Source organism: Panthera pardus, unplaced genomic scaffold (genome assembly GCF_024362965.1).
Source record: "Panthera pardus isolate Hobbes unplaced genomic scaffold, ASM2436296v1 HiC_scaffold_20, whole genome shotgun sequence".
Classification (NCBI taxonomy): Eukaryota; Metazoa; Chordata; class Mammalia; order Carnivora; family Felidae; genus Panthera; species Panthera pardus.
Window position 1 is genome coordinate 73,516,543 of NW_026526766.1, and position 23,023 is coordinate 73,539,565.

General features: G+C 44.2%; 2 protein-coding genes across 6 annotated transcripts in view; both read left to right on the plus strand.

Annotated features, from left to right (window-relative positions):
* The first annotated feature begins 701 nt into the window (after window positions 1-701).
* On the plus strand, window positions 702-1,106 carry LOC128778595 (rRNA 2'-O-methyltransferase fibrillarin-like). The gene has a single exon (XM_053908009.1). It carries the CDS (start codon window positions 702-704, stop codon window positions 1,104-1,106), a length of 405 nt encoding a protein of 134 aa, XP_053763984.1.
* ZNF618 (zinc finger protein 618) overlaps window positions 789-23,023 on the plus strand; it is a 185,468-nt gene continuing 163,233 nt past the window's right edge. For all 5 annotated transcript variants that reach the window (XM_019454088.2, XM_019454087.2, XM_019454092.2 and 2 more), the window contains exon 1: window positions 789-1,279. In XM_019454088.2, coding sequence (XP_019309633.2) covers window positions 1,247-1,279 — 33 coding nt within the window. In that variant the 5' untranslated portion in view covers window positions 789-1,246. The remainder of the gene's footprint in view (window positions 1,280-23,023) is intronic.

Below are 23,023 nucleotides of genomic sequence, written 5' to 3' on the forward strand. Positions count from 1 at the left end.
TCATACTTTTAATGAAAAAAAGAAATCAGATTTTTTTGGGGGGAGGGTGAGAAAAAAATCCCCTTTAGACCTTCCCAAGTCATAAGGAGGCAGTTCCTCAAATTAAAAAAAAAAAAAAATCTGGTATTTTAGAGTGTTGAACAGAAACATTCTTGTTCACCATCGATTTCATATAGAGTTTCTCCAATTTTTCTTCTTAAAATCAACTTGAGTAGGGTATATGGGAGGGGGGCTAGCCCCCCTTAACCTTTAACCCTAGTGTCTCACCCAGGGCCAGTTCCCTCAAACTTTTATTTTTAAAATAAATCTGTTCTTTAAAAAGATGTTGACAAAGGTAGACAGAAATAATTCTCTTCATCCCGCATTTCACATAAAAGCAGCTCCTCAAATATTTATTTTTAAAATCCATCTGATTGGGGGGCTAGAAAGAGTCCCCTTAACCTCTCTTGTCTGACCCAGGGCCAGTTCTTCAAACTTTTATTTTTAAATGACATTAGAGGGTTTTGACGGGGGGGGGCAGGCAGGGGCAAGAAGAGCATCCCCGCCGAGCCTCGCGATTCTTCCATAAGGCCAGCTCTTCAAACTTTATTTAAAAAATCAATCTGATTTTTGGGGGGTGGGTGGGGGGAGCAGAAGAGTTCCCATTAACCCCTTGTGTTCCGTCAAGAGGCGGCTCCCCAAACTTTTTTTCAACCGCGAACATGACCTTTGCGAGGGGCTGGCGAGCCGGGGGCGGGCAGAGGGGCGCCGGGGGGCGGACGCGGGGGGCGCGGGGAGGGCAGGGCGCGGCGCGGGAAAGTTTGGGGGGCGGCGGCGCCGCGGCCGGGAGGCTGGCGGGCGGGCCGGAGCGGCGCGCCCGGGGACCGGCCGGCTTTGTGTACGGCGCGGAGGCCGGCGGCGCGGAGGCCGAGGCCGAGGCCCGGAGCTCGCGGGCCGCGCGGCGAGGCCGGCCCGGGGGCGGGCAGGGCGGCGGGGGGCGGCGGCGGCCCCGCGAGGGGCGGCTCGGTTGCGGCGGCGGCGGCGGCGGCCGGTGCGGGTCGGGGGTGGGGGCTCGGGCCGGGCGCCCCCCCCCGCGCGCCCCCAGCGCCCCCGCCCCCCCGGCCTGAGCGGGGCGGGCGGAGGAGGGAGCGGCGGCGGCGGCGGCGGCGGCGGCAGCGGCGGCGGCGGCGGCGGCATTGTGCGCGCACCAGCAGCCCGGCCCGGGAGGAGCAGGACGCGCCGGGGCCGCCTCCTCCCGCACGGACCCATGAACCAGCCGGGCGGCGCGGCGGCTCCGCAGGTACGACGGGGGGCCGGGGGCATGCACCGCGCGGGGGACCCCGGGGGGCCGGGGCCCGGGGCGCTGCGCCACTTCATTGCAAGATTTGCAAAATGCAAAGTGCCTGGGCACGTTTGCGGGCTTTTTGTGGGCGCAAACCAGGGGGTCGGGGTCTGGGGAGGCCCCCCCCGGACGCCGCGGGGCGTGAGGAGGCTGGGGGTGACGCGGGGGTCTCTTCGGGCCCCCACCCAGCGCCCCCTCCAGCCCCGGGCTCGGACCGGAGCCCAGAAAACAAAGCGGCGAGAGAACAGAGCAGCCATTTCAGTTTGGACAATTCACATTTTGCAAAAATGCAACCCCTTCCAGCTCTCCCCCCTCCCCCCCAAATTTGCAATTTCCCCCTGACCCCCTCTGCGTTCGGGGTCCCTGATGACCCCCCCCGGGAGGTCTTTCCCCTCTGGCACCCCATCTTTGCAACAGTCTTTTTTTTTTAGGCCATATTTCCCTTTCTCAATTTTTTTTTCTAATTTTTCTTCAAACGGTAGTTTTTTCCCATTAAAACGACGCCACCTAGAGGATACTATTTTGTAAATAAAAAAAAAGAAATTAAAATTGAAAAGAAATATTTTTTATTTCTTATTTTTTCAAAAGTTTGCACTCTAAGGCAGCGGAGGGGGAAAGGATTCTTTTTTTTTCTTTTTTGGGGTGAAAATTTTCACTTTGATCTTTCTGGGAGCATGGAGACAATTTTTATTTCTGAAGCCAAATCCAGATAATATGTAAATGAAAATTAAGCTGGAATTTGAATGAATTCAGTTTTTGAGGGGGAGAAAGGAGAAAGCCTCCTAAAACTGAAGTCATTTTGGCTTTCCAACTCCTTTTAGTTTGAGAAAAAAACTAATTGGAATGAGGAAAGGAGGGAAATTGTTGAGTTTAGAGAAAACTGGGAGAATTGGCTTTATGAAGCAATTAGAAATTGTACTTCATTGTAATTTGGAACTTGTTTAGCCCAGCGGGCAGAAAAGACTAATTTCACCATTTGGTAATATGTAAAGTTTTTCTGTTTTCGAGGGGGAAGGATTTCAAAGAGAAAATAGACCCTAAAATGTTGGCTTTGGACACACCCAAAAATTGTAGTTTTTTTTTTTTTTTTTTTAATTTCGCATTTACGTTTTACTGCATTTAAATCCCAAGGTTCTAAAGAAAAACAGAAACTGGAAAAGTTAGTGAAATCCTGTCTTTTTTCCCTGATTTGTTGGGTTTTGTGTTGTTGTTGTTGTTTTTTTTTTTGGTTGTTTTTTGTTTTGATGGAATAATTAAGACTATTTTCTGATTTTGTTTCCTGAAAGGTCTAGGCATTTCGTTTTTTGTTGTTGTTTTATCCAGAAAATGTCAGGAACCTTTTTTAGCAATATTCAGTGGGGAAAAAAAATGTAAATTCATCACATTATACAAATTGAGTAGCCCACAGATTTGTAGGAGAGACCGCCATTAAAATAAGATATGCATAATTAACATTATTATGAAAAAACTAACAGTGGATTCACAGAAGCTCATTTTTTATGACATGCGACTGAATCAATTGATAAAGACAAGGGTTGAAGAATCCTTGGTAGGAGAGAATTTTCCCTTCTCTGTGCTTGCTTACTCTTCCAATTTGAAAAATTTATTATTTAAAAAAAAAATCCAGATTGGTTTTAGGCCTCTTTGATTGTGATGTGGGGTTGGTAGTTTATTAGCATTTGGTATTTTTCACAAATTTGATTACTTTCAAAGGGGAAAAGAAAATCCATTAGCTTTGATCATTTTTTTGGGGGGGGGGGTTGTGATTTTAAAAACACAAATTTTACTGACTTAAGAAGGAAAGATAAAAGAAGGGAAGGACAGAGAGGAGATCAAAATTCTGATTCTTATCCATCTTTTCTAGTGGAACACTTAAGTTTGCTGAAAAAAATGGAGTAAAACACCAATTCAGCTGATTCTAGCTGCAAAATTTAATTTTTTTTAAAGGCAAAAAAAAATAAAAAATACACACAAAAGCTAAACCCAAACGTACTTGCCTTTGGAACATGTTGGAACATGGGAACGCAAATGCAAACAGTATTTGATGTAGTTTTGTGGCCTTAAAATGAAATCACACGAAGGGGAAAACAAAAACAAAAAAAATTTTTTTTTAGAAGACAAATATTGACTGAATTAAAATTTAACAGATGGAAATAAGGTACCCACCCAAAGTTGAAGGGTTATTTGTGATGGTTTAGTATCTGGTTGAACTTGCTGGGGATTTTGAATAAAAAAAAAAAGTTTTAATTTTTCTCTCCAAAGTGGGGGGGGGGGGGAATCTTGGTGGGACCTTGCTTGGGGGCTGATGGTGGGTCACACAGGGCTAGGACAGGAAACCCTGTGTCCCTTTCGCCAGCCACCAGCTGGTCTTGGAAAAAATGGTGGCCCCAGTTCATGCATTCCTACCCCGTTTTGTGGAGATTCAAATTTCTGAGGGGATGTGAATTCTGTGAAATAGATTTGACAGCGGCAGAGGTTCGACACTTCCCATCATCGCCATTGCATTTAGGAGATTTTATTTTTTTAGTAACGAAATCCTTCAGGGCTGACTGGCCACATTCTGACATATTTGGAATGAGCTTTTTTTTTTTTTTTTTTTTTTTTTTTAAGTAGCATAATTAAAAAAATTTTTTTTTCCTGTTGAATTATTTAGGCCGATGCCTAGGACGGTCAAAGAATTTATAATTTCCGAGGGCTTTGGAGGCCTCATGAGACAGTAGGCCTGAGTTCAGCAAGTGTTGGAGGGGAGCTATACCCCAGGCTGGGAGGGGTAGGTGGGCACCCCTACTGGGCATCTGAGAAAAAGTCAGGGTTGTAGATAACAGGTTCTTTCTGGTGCAAGGAATAAAAATATTGCAGCACGTCCTTTGTGTGTCCTGGGTCTCCTGACACACAACTCAGATTTTCAATTCCATTCTGCTGAAATTTCGACGTGTTGTCTATGGCTTAAGGGGAACCCCTGGTGAGGACTTGAAAATCATTTCTGTTTTGTAGACTTGTTTTTTCCTTTTTTAAAAAAATTGGTTATTCTGATCATGTTTGTTGTAAAGGAAATAGAGGTGCATGATGGTACTGTTGGGGGCGGGGTCAGTTCTCTTTTGTTTCTATTGGCGTCTCCCAGGACTGAGATCTGACCTAGGCCTTGCCTCTCTCACCTCCTATTTTAGATGGAAGTGTGACCAGAATGGATATATGAGTTAATTTTTATTAGCCTATGTCTGTTCACCAAACTCTCTTGTAATATTGGGCAAAAAATCTGGCAAATTGGACTTGAGGGGTGGTAATTTGATGATGGGCTGAGTTATTTTGGTGAAAGATCATTTATACTGTTTCACAGTAGAGACTCTTATTACTTAATGTTTTGCTTTTCTGCCTAAGGAGGTTTTTTTTTTTTTTTTTTTTTTTTCCTTCTAATAAGGTTTGAAATTTCAAGGGCCTGCTTTATAGCTTGACTTTGGACCAAGCTAGGAAAAAGGGTTTGCTTATACTTTCAGCCCTGCACAGAGGTGAACTTGAACAAGGGCTCTTGCTTTTGCAGAAGAAAAGCAACAAAGATGGCTGGTCAGTGGAAGGCTGACCTCTCTCTGGTTCTAGAAAATAAACAGCCAATGGTTTGTTTCATTTGAGAAACAGAGTTTCAAAACTCTTCCATTGTCACATACAGATTTTCCCCCAACCTTTGACTCAGCTCTTGGCACGTTGCTTCCTCTGACCTCAGAATCCTCATGTCTTCTTCTTGGTGGGGTGATAAGAACTTCCCTGCCGTGTTTTAGTGGATGTATAAGCTGACTTTTCACGGTCATGGTGAAAATTTAAATTTTTTCCACGTTCTCGTAATGTTTTGTGTCAGTTGTGTCTCCTCCCTGGTGATGTAAAGTGAAGTGGCTTTGTGGGTCCACAGGTGCCATGGCTCACCCAAGGTCTCGCCATATGACCTTGGACAAATCACTTTTTCCTCCTGAGCCTCAGTTTTTGAGAGTTTTGGATCAGAACAAGAATAATCAAAAATAGATTTCATCTCTGATTCTGACTTCAGTGATTGGCTGTAGCTGCCTGGATCACTGTGTTGAGAAGGATCCTGAGGGTCACATCTGGATGCACGTATTCTGGAGAGAGGGGTGCAGCGTCCATCACAGAGTGAAGAGTACGCTTGTTATCCACCACACCCAGGCTAGGTTGTAAAGCATGACCGTGAAATTAGTGGCTCGCGATTGGCATAAACCTAGAGAAAAGAATGGAAGCGAGTACAGGAGGACACAAAATAGCAGAGGCAGAGTGCGATGTGGAAGGTAAGCGTGGTCTCGTGAAACTTGGTTTGATTTGTATTTGCCGATAGGCGTGTGCACCTGTGTGTGTAATTTCCCAACTGTGAGTCACAGTTAAAGGAGTCAGCAAGGTACTGGACCAGTGTTGCAGATCTGTCTGGATACGCTGCACACAGCCCGCACTTCCCCACTTAACGCTTTCCTAACTTACCATCCCAGTTGACTTAACCTGAACCCTGTGGAGTAGATCTATGGAGTAGGTGTGTGGTTTGTCCCCTGGCTGAGCCTGCCTTACGCTCCCCCCGCCCCGTGAAGAAGTCTCAGCTGCCTGGTGGTCGGGCACACACTCCAGCCTGTTGGCCCTGGAGAAGCCTGGAAAGACGGGTGCCAGGGTGAAGGCAGCATCTCTGGCACGTTCTCTTGCCGGAAAGGAGACTTTCTTTTTTTTTTTTTTTTAAATTTTTTTTTAATGTTTTATTTTTTTATTTAAAAAAAAATTTTTTTTTTTCAACGTTTTTTTATTTATTTTTGGGACAGAGAGAGACAGAGCATGAACGGGGGAGGGGCAGAGAGAGAGGGAGACACAGAATCGGAAACAGGCTCCAGGCTCTGAGCCATCAGCCCAGAGCCTGACGCGGGGCTCGAACTCACGGACCGCGAGATCGTGACCTGGCTGAAGTCGGACGCTTAACCGACTGCGCCACCCAGGCGCCCCTAATGTTTTATTTTTGAGACAGAGAGAGACAGAGCATGAACAGGGGAGGGCCAGAGAGAGAGGGAGACACAGAATCTGAAGCAGGCTCCAGGCTCTGAGCTGCCATCACAGAGCCCGATGCGGGGCTTGAACTCACAAGCTATGAGATCATGACCTGAGCCGAAGTCGGCTGCTTAACCGACTGAGCCACCCAGGCGCCCCCGGAAAGGGGACTTTCAAGAAGTGCGGCATACCTGGCTTGGTGCGGGGGAGAGCAGCCACGCTTACTTTTATTCCGCACGTTTACTTCAGATTGCCAGAAGAATGTTTCTGGAACTGCAGACTTTGTGTTGGTGCCGTACTTAAATTTTAATCGGACTCTGGGAGTATCTTTCTGTGTATGCGCTTCCTAGAAACTCCAGAATTTGCTGTCTTTGTCTTCTCATCTTTTAACATGTGTCAGACTAGCACTGTCCAGTAGAAATACAATTTGAGCCACAAATGTGGGCCACACACATAATTTTAAGCTTTCTAGTGATACCCCTCCCAAAGTAAAAGGAAACAGGTGGAATTCATTTTAATAATATAGTTTATTTAACCCAGTGTATCCACCAGACCATCATTCCAGCATCTCATTCATATAAAGAATTGCTAATGTGATATTTTATATTCTTTCTTTGGGAGGTATTAAGTCTTTATTGACTAGCCGCATTTCAGGTGCTCACTAGCCACTTGTGGCTAGTGGCTTCCGTCTTGGACAGCACAGGGCCAGACCAGTGTTCCGTCTAGTTGTTGTTACAGGGTGGCCTCAGAAGGTTAGTGACACATCTTTCAAAGCTCTTGGTTTTTTTTGGTGGGACTTCCTTCCTGAGCCCTAGATGCTCTGCGGTGTTTCAGCCTATAGTGGTGATGAGTTCCACCATTTAGCCTCTTCTGGCTGAAGTGGTCCACACCTCTCTTTTATTTGTCCCCAAGCAGTCTTCTGCCAGGATTAGGCCAGAATGCTTTAGTTAAAAATGACAAATGATGGCTAGAAACCCCAGGATGATGTGTCTCAGCATGTGTGCCCTTGAAGTTGAGAAGTACAAGTGCAGGAGGCAGTTGTAGGAGATGGGTTTTAAATAAAGTATTGCCTGAAAGAAAGATGAAGGTATAGGAAGACAGCAGGTGCATAGGACCAGGGTTGGGATCTGACAGGAGGGGGATTAGGGGGAAGGATGGTCTGTCAGTGGGGTCCGTTTCCGAGCGGAGCATGGGACTGCCAGAGAACTGCCCCGGATAGACCTCAGGGCCTTAGGTCAGAAGCTAGACGTTTTCTGACATCCTCCCAGTTGGTGAAATGGAAAGCGGGATTTGAAATCAACCAGACCAGAGTTTGGAATCCAGCCTTATGGCATGGTTAGCTTTGTGTCACTTTGGGAAAGTCACTTCTGGTTGTGGAACCACAACTTCTACATCTGGAAAGAGGGGGGTTATATTCTCGACCTTGAAGGGCCATTTTACGATGATGTGAAAGCAGCACATGTGAATACACCCACCAGTCCTAGGAAGGTGGTCCTTAGAAGGTGGTCAATACATGTCAGTTACCTGTTGACCCAGTGGCCAGTGGGTCTCCATTTGGGGAGACTGAGTTGCAGTGACAACAGTTTTTCTGGTTCTGGAAACCTGGGGCCTTATCTTCACTGGGCAGAGTTAGGTAACATTAGAAAAGGTCCACTTTTTTGGTTGTTGCTCTAAAACACGGGGATGAGACATTTCTTAGACCTTGCGTGTCTTTCTTGTCAAAAGTGTTCTTAATGCGTTCATTCCAGGGATGCTCTAGCTCCTCTGAATATTTCTGGATTCGTTTCAAAGCCTGTGGCACAGTCTTTAAAAGGGATGAATCTTAATCCCGGGTGAACTGTGTACCTTCGAGCTTCTGTTCTGCTGGGCCTCCTGTCTCTAGTGCCCTTCCCCTCATTCATCTCCGCTCTGAGGAACCAAACCCCCCCACCCCCAAGACCACTGGCATGTTCTCCTTCTGTGGAGTCCCTACACGACCCCAGGTGGAGTTTATCTGTGCCCACCCCGCAGTACTCCCCAAATACCGTAGGCCCACAGATGAGACTTAATTGTTTGCCTTTCTGTTTCTCTAGCCAGCTTGTGAGTTCCTTGAGGGCAGAGAGCATGGGTTATTCATTTTAGGGTCTGGCACAGAGCAGCAGCTCAATAAAGATTTGATGACTTAATTTGACTTTTTGGAAATAGCTCAGATCTGTTGGATTTGAGTCTAGTGAAGAGTAGGTGACCAGTTTGGGTTTGGCTATTTGGTCAAAGAGTAGGTGACCAGTTTGGGTTTGGCTATTTAGTAAAAGCACTCTTTTACTAGGAAATGCACTAAGCACATGTTCCTAGAGCTGGCGCTGAAGCCCGTGCCTTCTTTGGAGTCATATGGAGTAATACATCAGAGGGACTCTTCGGAAAGTGATAACACTCCTTTGACCTTACACGTTTTGGGTAGTTTTGAAAGAGTTTTCCACCCTCTTCACTCCTCCCATAGAAACTATTTCTTTAAAATGGATGGGGGGCCAGGTAGGGCTATCATCCAGATGGCTGATGGGCAGGTATGGCGAATGGACTCAGTTCTGAGGTGGTGGGAATGGGGAGAGCCTTGAGGCAGAAGGGCTGGGTAGTACCCTGGTACCCTGTGTGTTTGCTCTAGGGGCTGGTTGTCTTGGTCATGGGCCCAGGAACGGGGCACCTGGGGGCTGTTTGTAGCACACCTGGAACACCTTAAATGAGTGGCAGCTAAATGTGTGATTTGATGTTCAGTCAGATCTTATCCATGGTGGGATGATGGTTTGCAGATGCCAAAGATTCAAGGAAAACCTAACGGGAGAAATATGAGGACATTCTGTATATTTGCTTGGTTTTTTTTCTTAAGCTTTATAAAACACTGTCGTTTAAAAAAATACTTATTTTTTTGGGAGAGTGCAAGTGGGGGAGTGGCAGAGAGAGGGGGACAGAGGATCCGAAGCAGGCTGCGTGCTGATTGGGTGACAGCAGCAAGCCCGATGCGGGGTTTGAACTCACGAACTGTGAGATCATGACTTGAGCCAAAGTCGGACACTTAACCAACTGAGCCACCCAGGTGCCCCTAAAACAGTCACTTTTAATGCTGGTGTCCAGCAAGGGAGCACAGGGTCCCAGGTTGAAGGACACCATATTTCCTCGATGTTATGTTTGCACATGTTCAAATTTTCTGAAGTTGGGGTGGTTTTAACAATACATGTTTTCTGTCAGTGCGTTCCCTTTCATTTTCTTCGTCACTGAAAGCTGTTGTCGATGCAATGGTGTATTTAATAGTAGAAGGCATCTTAGAATTGAGATAGGGTGTCATATTCTTGCTGGGGTGGACTGTGACATTAGGGACTTCCGATTCTCTTGCTTGCCTCACTTAGCTCTGAGCTTGGCTTCTCCACTTGTGCAGTGAGGGTGGGACTTGGCCTTGGGAAGAAGCATCTGGAACTTTGAATTAGCACCCCTTCCCTTCCATGTCTTTGGATGGGTTTCGTAACTTTGCTGTGCCCCTTGTCTAAAAGCTGAAAGTAGTGTGTGGGAGGGAGGCTTAGTATCTTCCACCTGTGGTGGGGCACCAGTTTGACATTTCCAAGGGTGGAGCAAACAGGTCGAAATTGAAGGGATAAGGCTTGGCTCCCTTGCCTGCTCTGCTGCTTAACGGTTTATCTTTGCCAAAGTTCTTCATTTACCTGTGCTGTTTCCTTATATGTAAAGTGGGGATGATGGTGACGATGCCTGCAGTACTGGGTCCTTACAAAAAGTTGTGAGGGGTTGTGAGAAGAAAGAGTTGTAAAGGGCAGAGTTGTTTTTCACTTGCAACATGTTACTTGTTCATTATCTAGTCCAGGGCCGTTAAGTGAGTAATCTACATACCGCTGCCCGCCATTTGCAAGCCTGTGGCAGACATTGCTAATCGATCTTGGCACTCTTTTCCATGGAGTCTGGCCAGTGACCTCAGAGTCCTTCTTTCTTAGTATGATGCAACCAGCCCTTGAGTTTAGTATGGGACATGAAGCCAATTTGTCATTTGTCATTGCTGATCTAGTTCCTCAGACACACACATAAACACACACACACACACACACACAGGAAGGGAGGTGGAGTTACTTGCCCAGAACCTCAGTGAATAGGCAGAGATGAAACTTCAGGCCTTAGATTTCCTAACTCCTCAACCATCGCCTTTCCTACTAGCACATACACTGTGTCAAATGAAATTAAAGTTAATTTGGTCTTGAGAAATAGAGGATTCTGACTCCTCCCTTCCCTCCTTGTTATAATTAGATACCCTTGGGGTTTTCATCAAAGCAGGGCTGGGTGACCTGCTTCTCTGCCTGATCCCGGAGTGATCAGATTTCAAAGGGGGAGATGCTGGTGGTTGGGCCACTGGGTTGGGCAGTGTCCCCCACTCGAGTAGTATAGATGACATGGCAGAGGGGCAAGGCAGGCCCCCGGGTTCCTGGATGAAGACCTAGGTATGTAACACGTTTGCTGTTGCACATACTTAAGACCACAGGCAAGTTTCTCAGCCCTGAGGAATCTTAATTTCTACATCTGGGGAATGGGATGGAAATAATCCTCCACAAGAATCAAATGAAAGGACATTCTTGAATATACTGTCTCTATTTTTTTTTTTGAAAATACTTTTTATTTATTATTTATTTTTAAAATATCTTTTTAAAAGTTTATTGCTTTATTTTTGAGAGGGGGGTGGGGAGGGGGCGGGGAAGGGGCAGAGAGAGAAGGAAAGACAGAATTCCAAGCAGGCTCCGCACTGTCCGCACAGAGCCCCTTGCGGGGCTTGAACTCATGAACCGTGAGATCATGACCTGAGCTGAAGTCAGATGCTTAACCGGCTGAGCCACCCAGGCCTCCTTGAAAATGCTTTTGAGACTGAAGCCCTACATATGTGTTATTTTTTTTACACATGGATTTTTATAACTAGCACCAGTCATTATTTGTAGGTGCCCTGTTGGGAAATTGTGGAACCCCAGAGTCATAGATGGGTGCCCACAAAGGCACCTTATCTTGTTTCATTTTATATGCCAGCTGCAGGTTTAAAAAGTTTGGAATTTGTAGGCCTTGGACAGGGTATGTACTCTGCCTTTCCAGACAGTTCCCACGAATGTGACCTGCCCAGCCCCGGAAGGCACTGGGCGCTGAGCCTCTGTTTGTTTATCTGTTAAGTGGGAGAACAGTTCACTTGTATATTCCCTGATAGGCTTCCTGCAAGCATCATGTGAGTTAATGGATTTAAAAGTGCTTTATAAACAATGAAGAACTGGAGAAACATGTTAGCGACAACTCCTTTCTTTTCTTAAAAAGGAAAAGAGGGAGAAAGAAAAAGGAAAGGAGGGAGGCCAAGGTGAGGACGGTATTGAGTCGACAGAAAAATGATATAAATATTTTGGCTGACAAAGCAGAAGGAGGCTTCATCTATGAGCTAAAGAGAATAGATGGAGTCAGGTGATGCTTGGTTCCCCTAGTCTGCTATAGAAAACCCAGAAAAACCTGCTTTCTAGTGAAGTGAGCTCTGTGTCAGGGATGGAATCTTGAATTCCCTGGGGTCAGCCCTCGTTTTGGGGGGAGTCGGGGGGATCCAGGGAGGGAAGAAGTCTGCCATCTCCACCCCATGGGTAGGAATGACTTCTGCAGAGCGGAGGAGCTGGAGTGTCCCTGGGCAAAGCCCCTGGCTTGGGATTTACTGGTAACATTCAGAGTCAGAAGCTTAGTGGATGTGTTACTGTCCAAGACGGCATGCCCGAGGGGCTAGCCATTCTGTCACTCAGGTTTGACCCTCTGCTGGACTAATTCTCGCCAGTCCCAGCATTTTTGTGGAGAACTAAGGATGGGGATTTTATCAGGTGAAATTTTGTGGAGAGTTTGCATTTCTTTTTATTTTGGGCTCAGGGTTTTGTTAGCTAAGTGGACATAGCCAGGGTACTTGGAATAGATCACATCTTTGGATGCCGGAGATTTAAAAAAAAATTTTTTTTAATTTCATCAACAGGGAAAAATAACTAAAAATTTAAGTGTGTTTATGTGGGCGTTTCTTATAATGTATACTGGAAAAAAAGCAGAAAGTGAAACTGATCTGAAATAAAACTGAAACTGGCCTGGAACGAGGCCCCAGGGAGGGGTCACTTCCCTGGGGGTCTACTGGCTGGAAGTGGAATTTGTTGTAAGGCTAGTCGTCTTTTTGGATCTGGGGAGTCTAGGGTTTAAAAGGTTTGTAGAGATGATCTACATCTGTGCCATCCAGTGTGTATTGTAAACCATTGGCCACCTGTGGCTGTTGAGCCAGTTGAAATGTGGCTGTAAGTGTAGAGTCCACATCGCATTTTGAAATGTTCAGAGGGAAAAAAAGATTGTAAAAGATTTCAGTCATAATTTTTTTGTAAGTTTATTTATTTTGAGAGGGAGAGAGAGAGAGAGAGCGCACGCTAGCAGGAGAGGGGCAGAGAGAGAGAGGGAGAGACAGAATCCGAAGCAGGCTCCAGGTTCTGAGCTGTCAGCACAGCGCCGGATGCGGGGCTTGGACCCATGAACGTGAGATCATGACCTGAGCCGAAGTCAAGAGTCAGATAGATGCCTAACTGACTGAGCCACCCAGGCGCCCCTCAGTAATAATTTTTTAAATATTGATTCCAAGGTAAAATGATAGCCCTTTATATACTAGGTTAAAGAATATATATTAATAAAGTTAATTTCACTTTTTCAAAAATAATGTTGCTTCTAGATTTGAAATTGCCTATGTGGTTTGTATTACAGTTCTAATGGACAGTGCTGATCTAAAAGTCTGCCCCCACCGCACCCGCTTCATCAGGTAACTGGTGAAGAATGCAGAGTTTGGAATTGGGAAGAAGGATGATGTAATGGTGTAGGCATCAGTGTAACTAGGTGGTTAAATGGAGGGGAACTTAGGACAGAGAGAGAAAGAGATTGGTAATTTAGGAAGGAAAACTTAAACTGTTTTCCACTTTGCTTATCCATTCCCCTAAACATTAATTAAACACTTTGGAAGAAAGTATATCTAACAAGACAAGCAAAAACAAATCTAAAAGATTACCCCTGGCGATCTCGCCACTTGCCAGAAAATTCCGGTCTATTTAGAATTTGGGGTTGAACCAGGGTTTATGAATCAGAGCATAGTTGTGGGCTGGTTTGGGCATAGAAACCCAGGTCACATTAGGGGCTATGGATTTAGGGACCCGAGTGGCCACAAGTCATTCTCTTGCTAAGTCATGTGTGCTCTGTGTAGAGATTTGGGAAGCAAGGCTTCTGGAAGACCAGAGGGCACACTGTAGTAGTGGATGGAGCTGGCAGGATGAGGAGGTCATCCGGCTCTCCTGATTTCCAACCTGGTACAGGCAGGGGGGGCGGGGACAGGACAGCAGATTTGGCTAGACTCGAACACAAGTCTCCACCTTTGTAACTTAATTCTCTGGCTGTCAGTGTTTTGAAAGGAGTTTGAGCCATGTGTTGGAAATTCAACCTTACAAATTTTTGATTTTTACTCAGGATCTGTTTCTGTCAAAAGGCTGACGTTGAGCATTCTTCATCTCACCTGATTTTTGCAAAATAGAATTTTTCTGCCTCAAAATATAGTAATCATGGCACATTTGCCAGGTGCCTCTTACATACCAGGCACCGGGCTCATCATTTAACATCTATTAATACGTCGGTGAATACAGTCACCCTGGAAAGGAAGGCTTTTTTTTTTTTTTTTTTTTTTTTTAAACATTGGGGAATTGAGAATCAGAGGTGAAAGGGTACACAGCTGGTAGTGGTGATCGGCTCCAACTTCAGATGGTGGCCACAGACGAGGCTCACAGCAGCCCTTTGAGGTGCTGAGTCTTAAACATTCTCGCTTCCGGTCAAAGAAGGTGAAGTTGCTTGTCCAAGTTGTGGCATCGGTGATTGGCTAGGACTTGAAACCAGTTCCCTTGGATGCCCTCCCCTTCACAGTGGGGCTGAACTGGACCCTGGGGTCTCGGGAACTTGCCCTCCCCACTCCATGGGGCCTGGGTCTGGGACTCCCAGTCCCCCATTCCCCAGCTCCCCGTGCTCCTCAGCCGGCCGGTGGCTTGTGTGTTTCATGCTCACAGAGCCTTTAATTACTGCGTTGAAAACAGTTGCAGAAGGTTTGCTGTAATTAATTACATTTGACATACTTGGAACCGGGGCCTCCTGGATTCAGAATGCAAATTTATGCCCAGACAGATGTAAGGTATGCTTGGAGCCAGGAGCTCTGGCACGTCCCAGCCAGGGCCTGCGGCGATGCTGGCTGGCCGATGGGGACTACCATCACTGGCAGTAAGCAGTGGAAGCACAGCTCAAACTTGGGGATACCTGGAGCCCACGGGCTGTTGGAGGAGAAATAACTCTGGGCTTCACGGTAGGAACCATAGTCTCAAGTCTGAGCCCTGCTTCCAACTCAGCCAGAGCCTGGGGTAATCTCTTTTCCCTGTTCTGGGCCTCCATTTGCCCTATTATACAGTCAGGGCTTGGACTAGTTGCTCAGAAAGCATGTTCTGTTAGTTTGTTCAGGGGCAGGAGGGCAGTTGGTCCAAGTCAGAGCTTGGAGGAGGGCTGGCTTTTGGAAGTATAAATAGTGGAGGTGAGAAAGGCTTGGAATAGAAAGGTAAGCGGGAGGCTTTTGGAACAGACAGCAGAAGTGTACAAGACCTGGTATTTAGTACAAGATGTGGCTGATTTCCGGGGCTTCCGCATAGAGAGGTCATGCATTCAGCCTCAGACTCCTTTCACCATCTGTCTCAGATACCAATTTCCATGTAACACATCACCCCAAAACTTAGTGGCTTAACACAACGCTGTTTTATTGTCTCTCACGGTTTCTGTGGGTCGGGAATTTGGGAGTAGGTCCATCGGTTGGTCTGGTTTAGGGTTTCTCTGTGACTGTGGTCATATGGTGGCCAGGGTCATCTTCAGACCTTCTTTACTCTCATATCTGGTGCCAGGATTTGGAAGACTTAAGAAGTTAGAACTCCTTGGGCATCCGTTTGTCCATCCATCCATCCATCCATCCATCCATCCATCCATCCATCCATGTCATGGGGTCTTTCCAGCATGGAGGCTTCATACATGGCCTGACTTTATATGGCACCTTGAGTCTCCCAAGGCACATGTCCCAACAGAGATAGAGTCAAGCAGACCCAGTGTCTCCTTTTATGATTTAGTGTCAGAAGTCATATAGCATAACTTCTACCGCAATCTATGGGTTGAGGCAGTTACAAAGACATGTCCCATTTCGAGAGGAGAGCCGTAAGCCCCATTGTGTCAGTGTGACATCAAACGTGTTGGAGGGTGTGTATATTAGTGTGGTCATCTTTGAAAATATAAGCTGCCATTCCATCTGTCTGCTCATCATTCCATCTGTGTAGCTATTCACCTATCCATCCATCTCACCCATTCTACCCACTCACCCATTTCCCCTTATCATCTTTCTGTCCTTCAGATGTCTTTCTTAGGATTATCTGTTCATCCATCCATCTACCCCATTCAATCTCCTGACACATTTTGAGTACCTAATATGGGTTAGATACAGCTAGGGTGCTTTTAGTAATGAGCTCAAAGGGAAGAATGAAACTAACAATTATTTTAAAAAATTTTTTTAATATTTTATTTATTTTTGAGAGAGACAGAGACAGAGTATGAGTGGGGGAGGGGCAGAGAGAGAGAGAGACACAGGAATCTGAAGCAGGCTCCAGGCTCAGAACTGACAGCACAGAGCCCGACGCGGGACTCGAACTCACGGACCGCGAGATCGTGACCTGAGCTGAAGTTGGATGCTGAACCAACTGAGCCACCCAGGCGCCCTGAAACTAATTATTATTGAGAACCTACCCAGTGTTAGTTTCTTTATCCCCCCCAAATAACTCCATGACATAGAATTTTCATCATATTTATTTTACAGGTGAGGAAACCAGGGTGCAGAGAAGCTAACCTGCCCAGGGGTCATTCAGCTAATTAGTGTCAGAGTCCTCACTCAGACTCCATTCTTTAGACTGTCTCCATTCTGGTTTCTGAGTGTGAGATGCTGTCCAAGAGTTGGTTCTCCACTTTTATTTTTCTTCCAAGTGAAAACAGGTTCTTCTCCCCCCCCCCCCCCACCCCCAGTTATAAAATAATACATTCATTACATAAAACATTAAAGCAGTATAGAAGAAATATGATTGTTATTTGAGAAAACCACCCCAAATCCTACCACCCAGAGACAACCACTGTTCACATTTGATGAGCATTATTTAAGTCATCCCTCGGCATATTTAAATATATACGATTACAGTTTTATACAAATGGGATTATATTCTGCATGCTGTTCCGAGTCAGCTTTCTTTTTAAACTCCTGGATATCTTCCTGCATCAGTTAATAGAGATCTTTGTTATTACTTTATTGACTACATTGTATTTCTATTGTATATGTGTCCCTATTAACTTTATTGACTACGTTGTATTTCTATTGTGTATATATGTCCCTAAACTCAGTGCCCTATTGGATTTTGGTTATTTCTAAACCTTTTACATGCAGGGTTTCTAGCTTATGTGGTCATCTCTTTATCATTACTCTCTAAAAAGGCGGATTGCTGAATCATAACATATTTGCATTCTATAGGTGGTATTAGTTTTCCTTCCTACTAGGAGATTGTGAGTGCTCATCTTATACATTGTGGCCATCATGTTGTATTGCCACTTTTTAATCATTGATGTCCTGATGGGCAAACTAATGAGGTTGAACATTTCTTAGTATACTTTTATTAACTACTTGCATTTCTTCTTATGTGAATTGTCTCTTCAAGCATTTGGCTGATTTTTCGCTTGGGGTGGTCTGTTTTTTCTTTTATTATTTTTTTTATTCTTTATTTTATTCTTTATTAAAAAAAATTTAATGTTTATTTAATGTTTATTTTGAGAGAGAGAGAGAGAGCGAGTGCGCGCGTGCATGTGAGTTGGGGAGGGGCAGAGAGAGAGGGAGACAGAATCTGAAGCAGGCTCCGGGCTCTGAGCTGTCAGCACAGAGCCTGACACGGGGCTTGAACTCAGGAGTCGTGAGATCACGACCTGAGTCAAAGTTGGATGCTTACTGACTGAGCCACCCAGAAGCTCCTTTATTTATTTATTTTTTAGAATGTTTGTTCATTTTTGAGAGAGGGAAGGGCAGAGAGAGAGGGGAACAGAGGATCTGAAGTGGGTTCTGCGCTGACAACAGAGAGCTCAATGAGAGGCTCAAACTCACGAACCGTGAGATCATGACCTGAGCCAAAGTCACATGCTTAACTGAGTGAGCTGCCAAGGCACACTTCCTTTATTTTTTCAATAAATTTTGGATTTTAGAGATATTGGCTCTTTGTTTGCTGTTTAGATTTCAAGTATTTCTTTTCCTGGACTTTTTTTTTTTTTTTTTAAAGCACTGTTTAGTGGTGGTTCAATAAAATGTTTACTTTTAAAATGCTTACATTTTTGTGTTTTGGATTCTGACTATATTGTTTTGGTGTCACACTTAAAAAGACTTCCCCACGTTAAGAATTTATAGTGAAAGGCAGCCTACAGAATGGAAGAAAATATTTGCAAATCATATATCTGAATGAGGGTTAGTTTCCAGAATATATAAAGAACCCCCTACAGTGCAACAACAAAAACCAAATAACCTGATTTTTAAAAAATGGGCAGAGGACTTGGACAGACATTTTTCCAGAGAAGGTACACAGATGGCCAACAAGCATATGGAAATACACGCAATGTCACTGATCATTTGAGAAATGTAATTTAAAACCACAATGAGAAATCACTCATACCTATTAGGATAGTCACTATAAAAAAAAAAAAAAAATCCCAGAAAGTAAGTGTTGGCATGGAAAATTTGGAACCCTGTGTACTGTTGGTGCAGCTGCTATGGAAAACAGTATGGCAGTTTCTCAAAAAATTAAAAATAGAATTCTCATATGATCTGGCAATCCTACTTTTGGGTGTATATCCAGAAGAATTCAAAGCAGGATTTCAAAGAGATGATTATACACCCATGTTCATTGCAGTGTTATTTACAGTGGTCGAGAGGTGGAAGTAACTCAGGTTCATTGACGGATGAGGGTGTAAACAAAATATGGTCTGTGCATAAAATGGAATATTATTCAGCCTTAAAAAAAGGAAATCCTGTCACATGCTACCATATGGATAAACCTCGAGGACACTATGCTGAGTGAAACCAGCCAGTCACAAGAAGGCGAATACTGTCTGATTCTACTCCTCGTGAGACATCGAAAGTAGCCGAACTGGCAGAAACAGAAAGTAGAAGGGTATAGACTTTCAGTTTTGCAAGATGAAAAAGTTCTGGAGATCTGTTGCACAACACCGTGAATGTACTTAGCACTTTTGAACTGTACACTTAAAAAATGGCTGTGACGGGGAAAAGACAAAGTTGAACATTGATGTTATTGAACAAATCAACAATTTGTCTTCCAGGAACATTCACAGAAGGAATAGGTCTGTCTGTATACCATGTGAAACACGCATGAGTGCTCACAATTATTTGTAAGATCAAATACCTGGAAACAAAAAAAGAATTAAAAAAAATTCATCCTGGGGCGCCTGGGTGGCTCAGTCGCTTAAGCGGCCGACTTCAGCTCAGGTCACGATCTCGCGGTCCGTGAGGTCGAGCCCCGCGTCGGGCTCTGGGCTGACCGCTCAGAGCCTGGAGCCTGTTTCAGATTCTGTGTCTCCCTCTCTCTCTGCCCCTCCCCTGTTCATGCTCTGTCTCTCTCTGTCTCAAAAATAAATAAACGTTAAAAAAAACTCATCCTTCTTTTATTTTGTATATGCATTGTTTTCTTACATTTGAATTGATTATCTATTTGGAATATATTTGCTTTGGAGGAGGGGCATAGAGATTAGGCTCTGTTTTTTTCCAAATGTCTAGCTTCTTGCTGTAACGCCAAGAATTGAATAATCCACCTTTTCCTTCTGGATTTGAAATGCTGTCTTTCTCTGATATTAAATTTCCATGTACTTAGGTCTCTTTCTGGATTCTGATGTTCTCTGAGTGTACAGGTATAATACTGTTTTTAACTTGATCACTTGCAGATAAACCTGAGCACTGGAATCATGTCTTCAGAACTGACCTGTAGAATAGCATGTATGTTGTTCACCAGGTTGGGCTGCTTTCTAGTGTGTTTGTTCACTGGGCAGACGCTCTTTATTATCCAGACTGACCTCAATGCCACTACAGTGGCAGAAACTGAAATTCAGTGACATTAGAGAACTTACTGTGGGTGTCTAATTGATGTTCTCATTCACCACATCTGGGAGGTGACAGAGCCTGAGTCCAACTGTTAGGTCTGTGGAGTACTTTTCACAATGCGCTGTATCTCAGGGATGCTCAGGTATCTTTCCCTAGGGACCATGGGTACCTTGGCACAGAGCGGCGCTAATAGGTGCTTGTTGAATGGGATGGGAAGCAGTAGTCATGGCTTATTCAAAACCGATATTCCTAAACAGATTATTCCCTGGTCGCAGTTAGATGTTTGCTGATATTTGTTTTAATAAGTTAATTTTTAAATAATTAAAGTAACCTAATGATATTACAGAGAAATCAGAAAGTAAGGAAATAAAAAGACCATGGTAAATAAATGCCAGCCCTCTTATATTCCCTATTAAAACTTCGGTGTATTTCCTTCTAGTTATTTTACAAGCATATTTTTATTATTTGAATCATAATGTATTAGTTTCGCCTCCTGCCTTTTCCTTCCCCCATCTTTTGTCTTCCTCATTGTCATTTTTAAAATTTTTTTTTTTCAACGTTTTTTATTTATTTTTGGGACAGAGAGAGACAGAGCACCTCATTGTCATTTTTAAAGACTGCGTAATAGTCACAGAAAAGAATGTAGTTTGTTTAACCCATACTCTATTGTTGCACATTTAGGTTCGTTCTAATTTCTCTTTAATATGGTTACACTGTAACAAATATTTTCATAAATAGAGTATTCTGATATTTTAAAGCCATCTCCTTTGGATATATTCCCAAAGAGAGATTACTGGATCAAGGGTAGATATTAGTTTTAATACATTTCCATATATCCTGCCCCTTTTGGGACAATTATTGGTACCAGGCTTTGGGAATCTCTGTTGATTTGGAAAAGAAATGTAGCAGATTCTTTAAAAAAAATTTCATTGACTTTATTATTATGAAAAGGGTTCATGTTTAATGAGGAAACCTAGAACATATATGTAAAAAAGACTTCATAGTTGCATACCTCTCCGAGATAGCTGTGTTAATTTCACGTCTGTTCTTACATATTTTACTTATTACACACGTATTAATTTTTCAGGAAATTATTTTTAATCTCATTTTATTAGCCAGAATTCTCTAATAACTTGGTTTTCTGCATTTATGCTGATAAAACATTTTTGGGTGATGATCCTTCCTCTTGCAAGATCCTAAACACCTTCTGAATTTATTTATCCATTAAATAATTGTCCTAATTATGGCTGATGACTCCTGATAGGCACCAAGGTGATGAAACAATATGGATTCTGTTCATAGTCACATACAACGTGCTGTAGAAAATGTTCAGTGTTCTAAGACCGGTTGCTGAGGGTATTTAGTGGAGGGAAAGTTGAATCCTGGTAAAGAGAATCCAGGGCAACTTCCTGGAGGAAGTGGTATTTGAGTGTGAGTTTGAAGGACAGATAGGATTTGAGGGTCTAAAGATGGGTCTGTGGGAGGAAATGGTTGGAATAGAGCATTCTGGGCTGATGAAATTAGATGAATCATCAAAGAAAGATGAACTTCAGTGAATTTTTAGCATTGAGTACTTATTATTATAAATCTAATTCCTTGAAAGCTGATGACTCACAAAATTCTGCCCAAATGTCGTTATCCTTCATGGGAGCCCACCAGAATATTCAGTGTATCGGAACTCTTGTCTCTGAGGGGGTGCACGTAGGTGGGGAGTTAGAGGGGAATAAAGGCAAATGAGAGGAAGAAAGCGAGTCTTTGGTGATCTGGTCTGAAGTCAGAACAGTGTTTAATGCTGTAAAGTGCTTTTGTAGATGCGATCTCACTCCTGCCTCCTGGTGTCCTGACAGAACTGACCTCTGCAGGGCCTGTGCCCTGCTGGGCAGCAGCAAATGTTCATGACTGACCCACTGGAAGAAATAACATTTTATATCACCGTCTCATATGCACGTACTCATAAAGGTAAAGCAAAAGCAGAGAACAATATTTACACTTAACCACCAGTGATGCTTTCTGATACAGTTTTTTAATTTTTAAATTTTATTTTTTTTATTTTAGAGTGCGCATGCAAGCAGGGGAGAGGGGCAGAGGGAGAGGGAGAGAGAGAGAGAGAGAGAGAGAGAGAGAGAGAGAGAGAGAGAGAGAATCTTAAGCAGGCTCCATGCTCATTGAGGAGCCCAACATGGGGCTTGGTCCCACGACCCTGGGATCATGACCTGAGCTGAAACCAAGAGTTGGACGCTCAACTGACTGAGCTACTCAGGCACCCCTGCATTCTGCTGCTTTTTAATTCTTTTTTTTTTTTTTTTATTAAAAAAAAATTGCTGGCTATGATTCATTAAATTGTCTCCTGGATTTTCCTGCCAGGACCTCCCAGCTGTCCTGAGCAGGTGGAACCCAGAGCCCCTTTACCTAAACCTCCTGTCTAGCAGGTAAGGAACAGATCAGAAATGTCCTGCCTGCTTGGCTCCCTCATCCTCATGATAAATAGTGATCTTTGTTACTTCCCATTGAAGATACGAGTGCACAAAGCAGGCAGCCGTGGAGCTCCTGAGTTGGTGAACTGAACTTGGAGATGGGCTTGGAGCAACTCCCCACAGACGACTGACTGGAGGTCTCAGGGGTTCCAGTGACACCCAGGGAGCAAAACTGTTAATGGAGATGAACTTGGAGAGGCCTACGATTATGGGTCTTTTTTTTTTTCTTTCTCTTTTGCATATAATAAGTTTTCTTCATGGAACACGAACCTCTTTCATAATAACAAAGTGAGTCAACAAAACGCTTTTTAAAAGAGTTTACTCTATTTCCTTTCCAAATCAACAGAGGTTCTCAAAGCTTAGTACCGGCAATCCCTCTTTGGGAATACATCTAAAGGGGAGGATTTTAAAATATAAAGATACTTATATATGAAGATGTTCTTTATGGTGTAATTTTACCAAAGTCCAGCGTGAGTTGGCGGGAGCGTGCAGGGTGGGTCTAGGTGCTGTGGCACACGTGATGCCCCCAGGAAAAACAGTCATTACACGGCTGCTCTGAAAAATGGGATAGCAAAGTGGCTAAGGATGTCCACTTTGTAGCCAGACTTCCGGGATGCAAAACCCACATCTGCCTCCTTCAGACCACATGACCTTGGGCAAATTACTTAGCATCGGTTTCCTTATCTGCAAAATGGGCAGAGTGAGCATTAGAGGGGTTAATATTAAAAACACTAGCACAGTGCTTGACACATAGCAAGTCCTATGTAAGGGTTAGCTGGCCAGTTGCATCTGGATGCTTTTTTTTTTCTTGCACAGAAAATGGCAGCTACCTGTAGGCTCACTAGGCCTGTGTCGGAGCCCATTTGGGTTATAGGACATGGAGGATGGAAGGACCGTAGGGCTGGATGCAAGAGACCTGGCGTTGTGTGGTCTGCCCCTTATCAGGCCCGGGCTGAG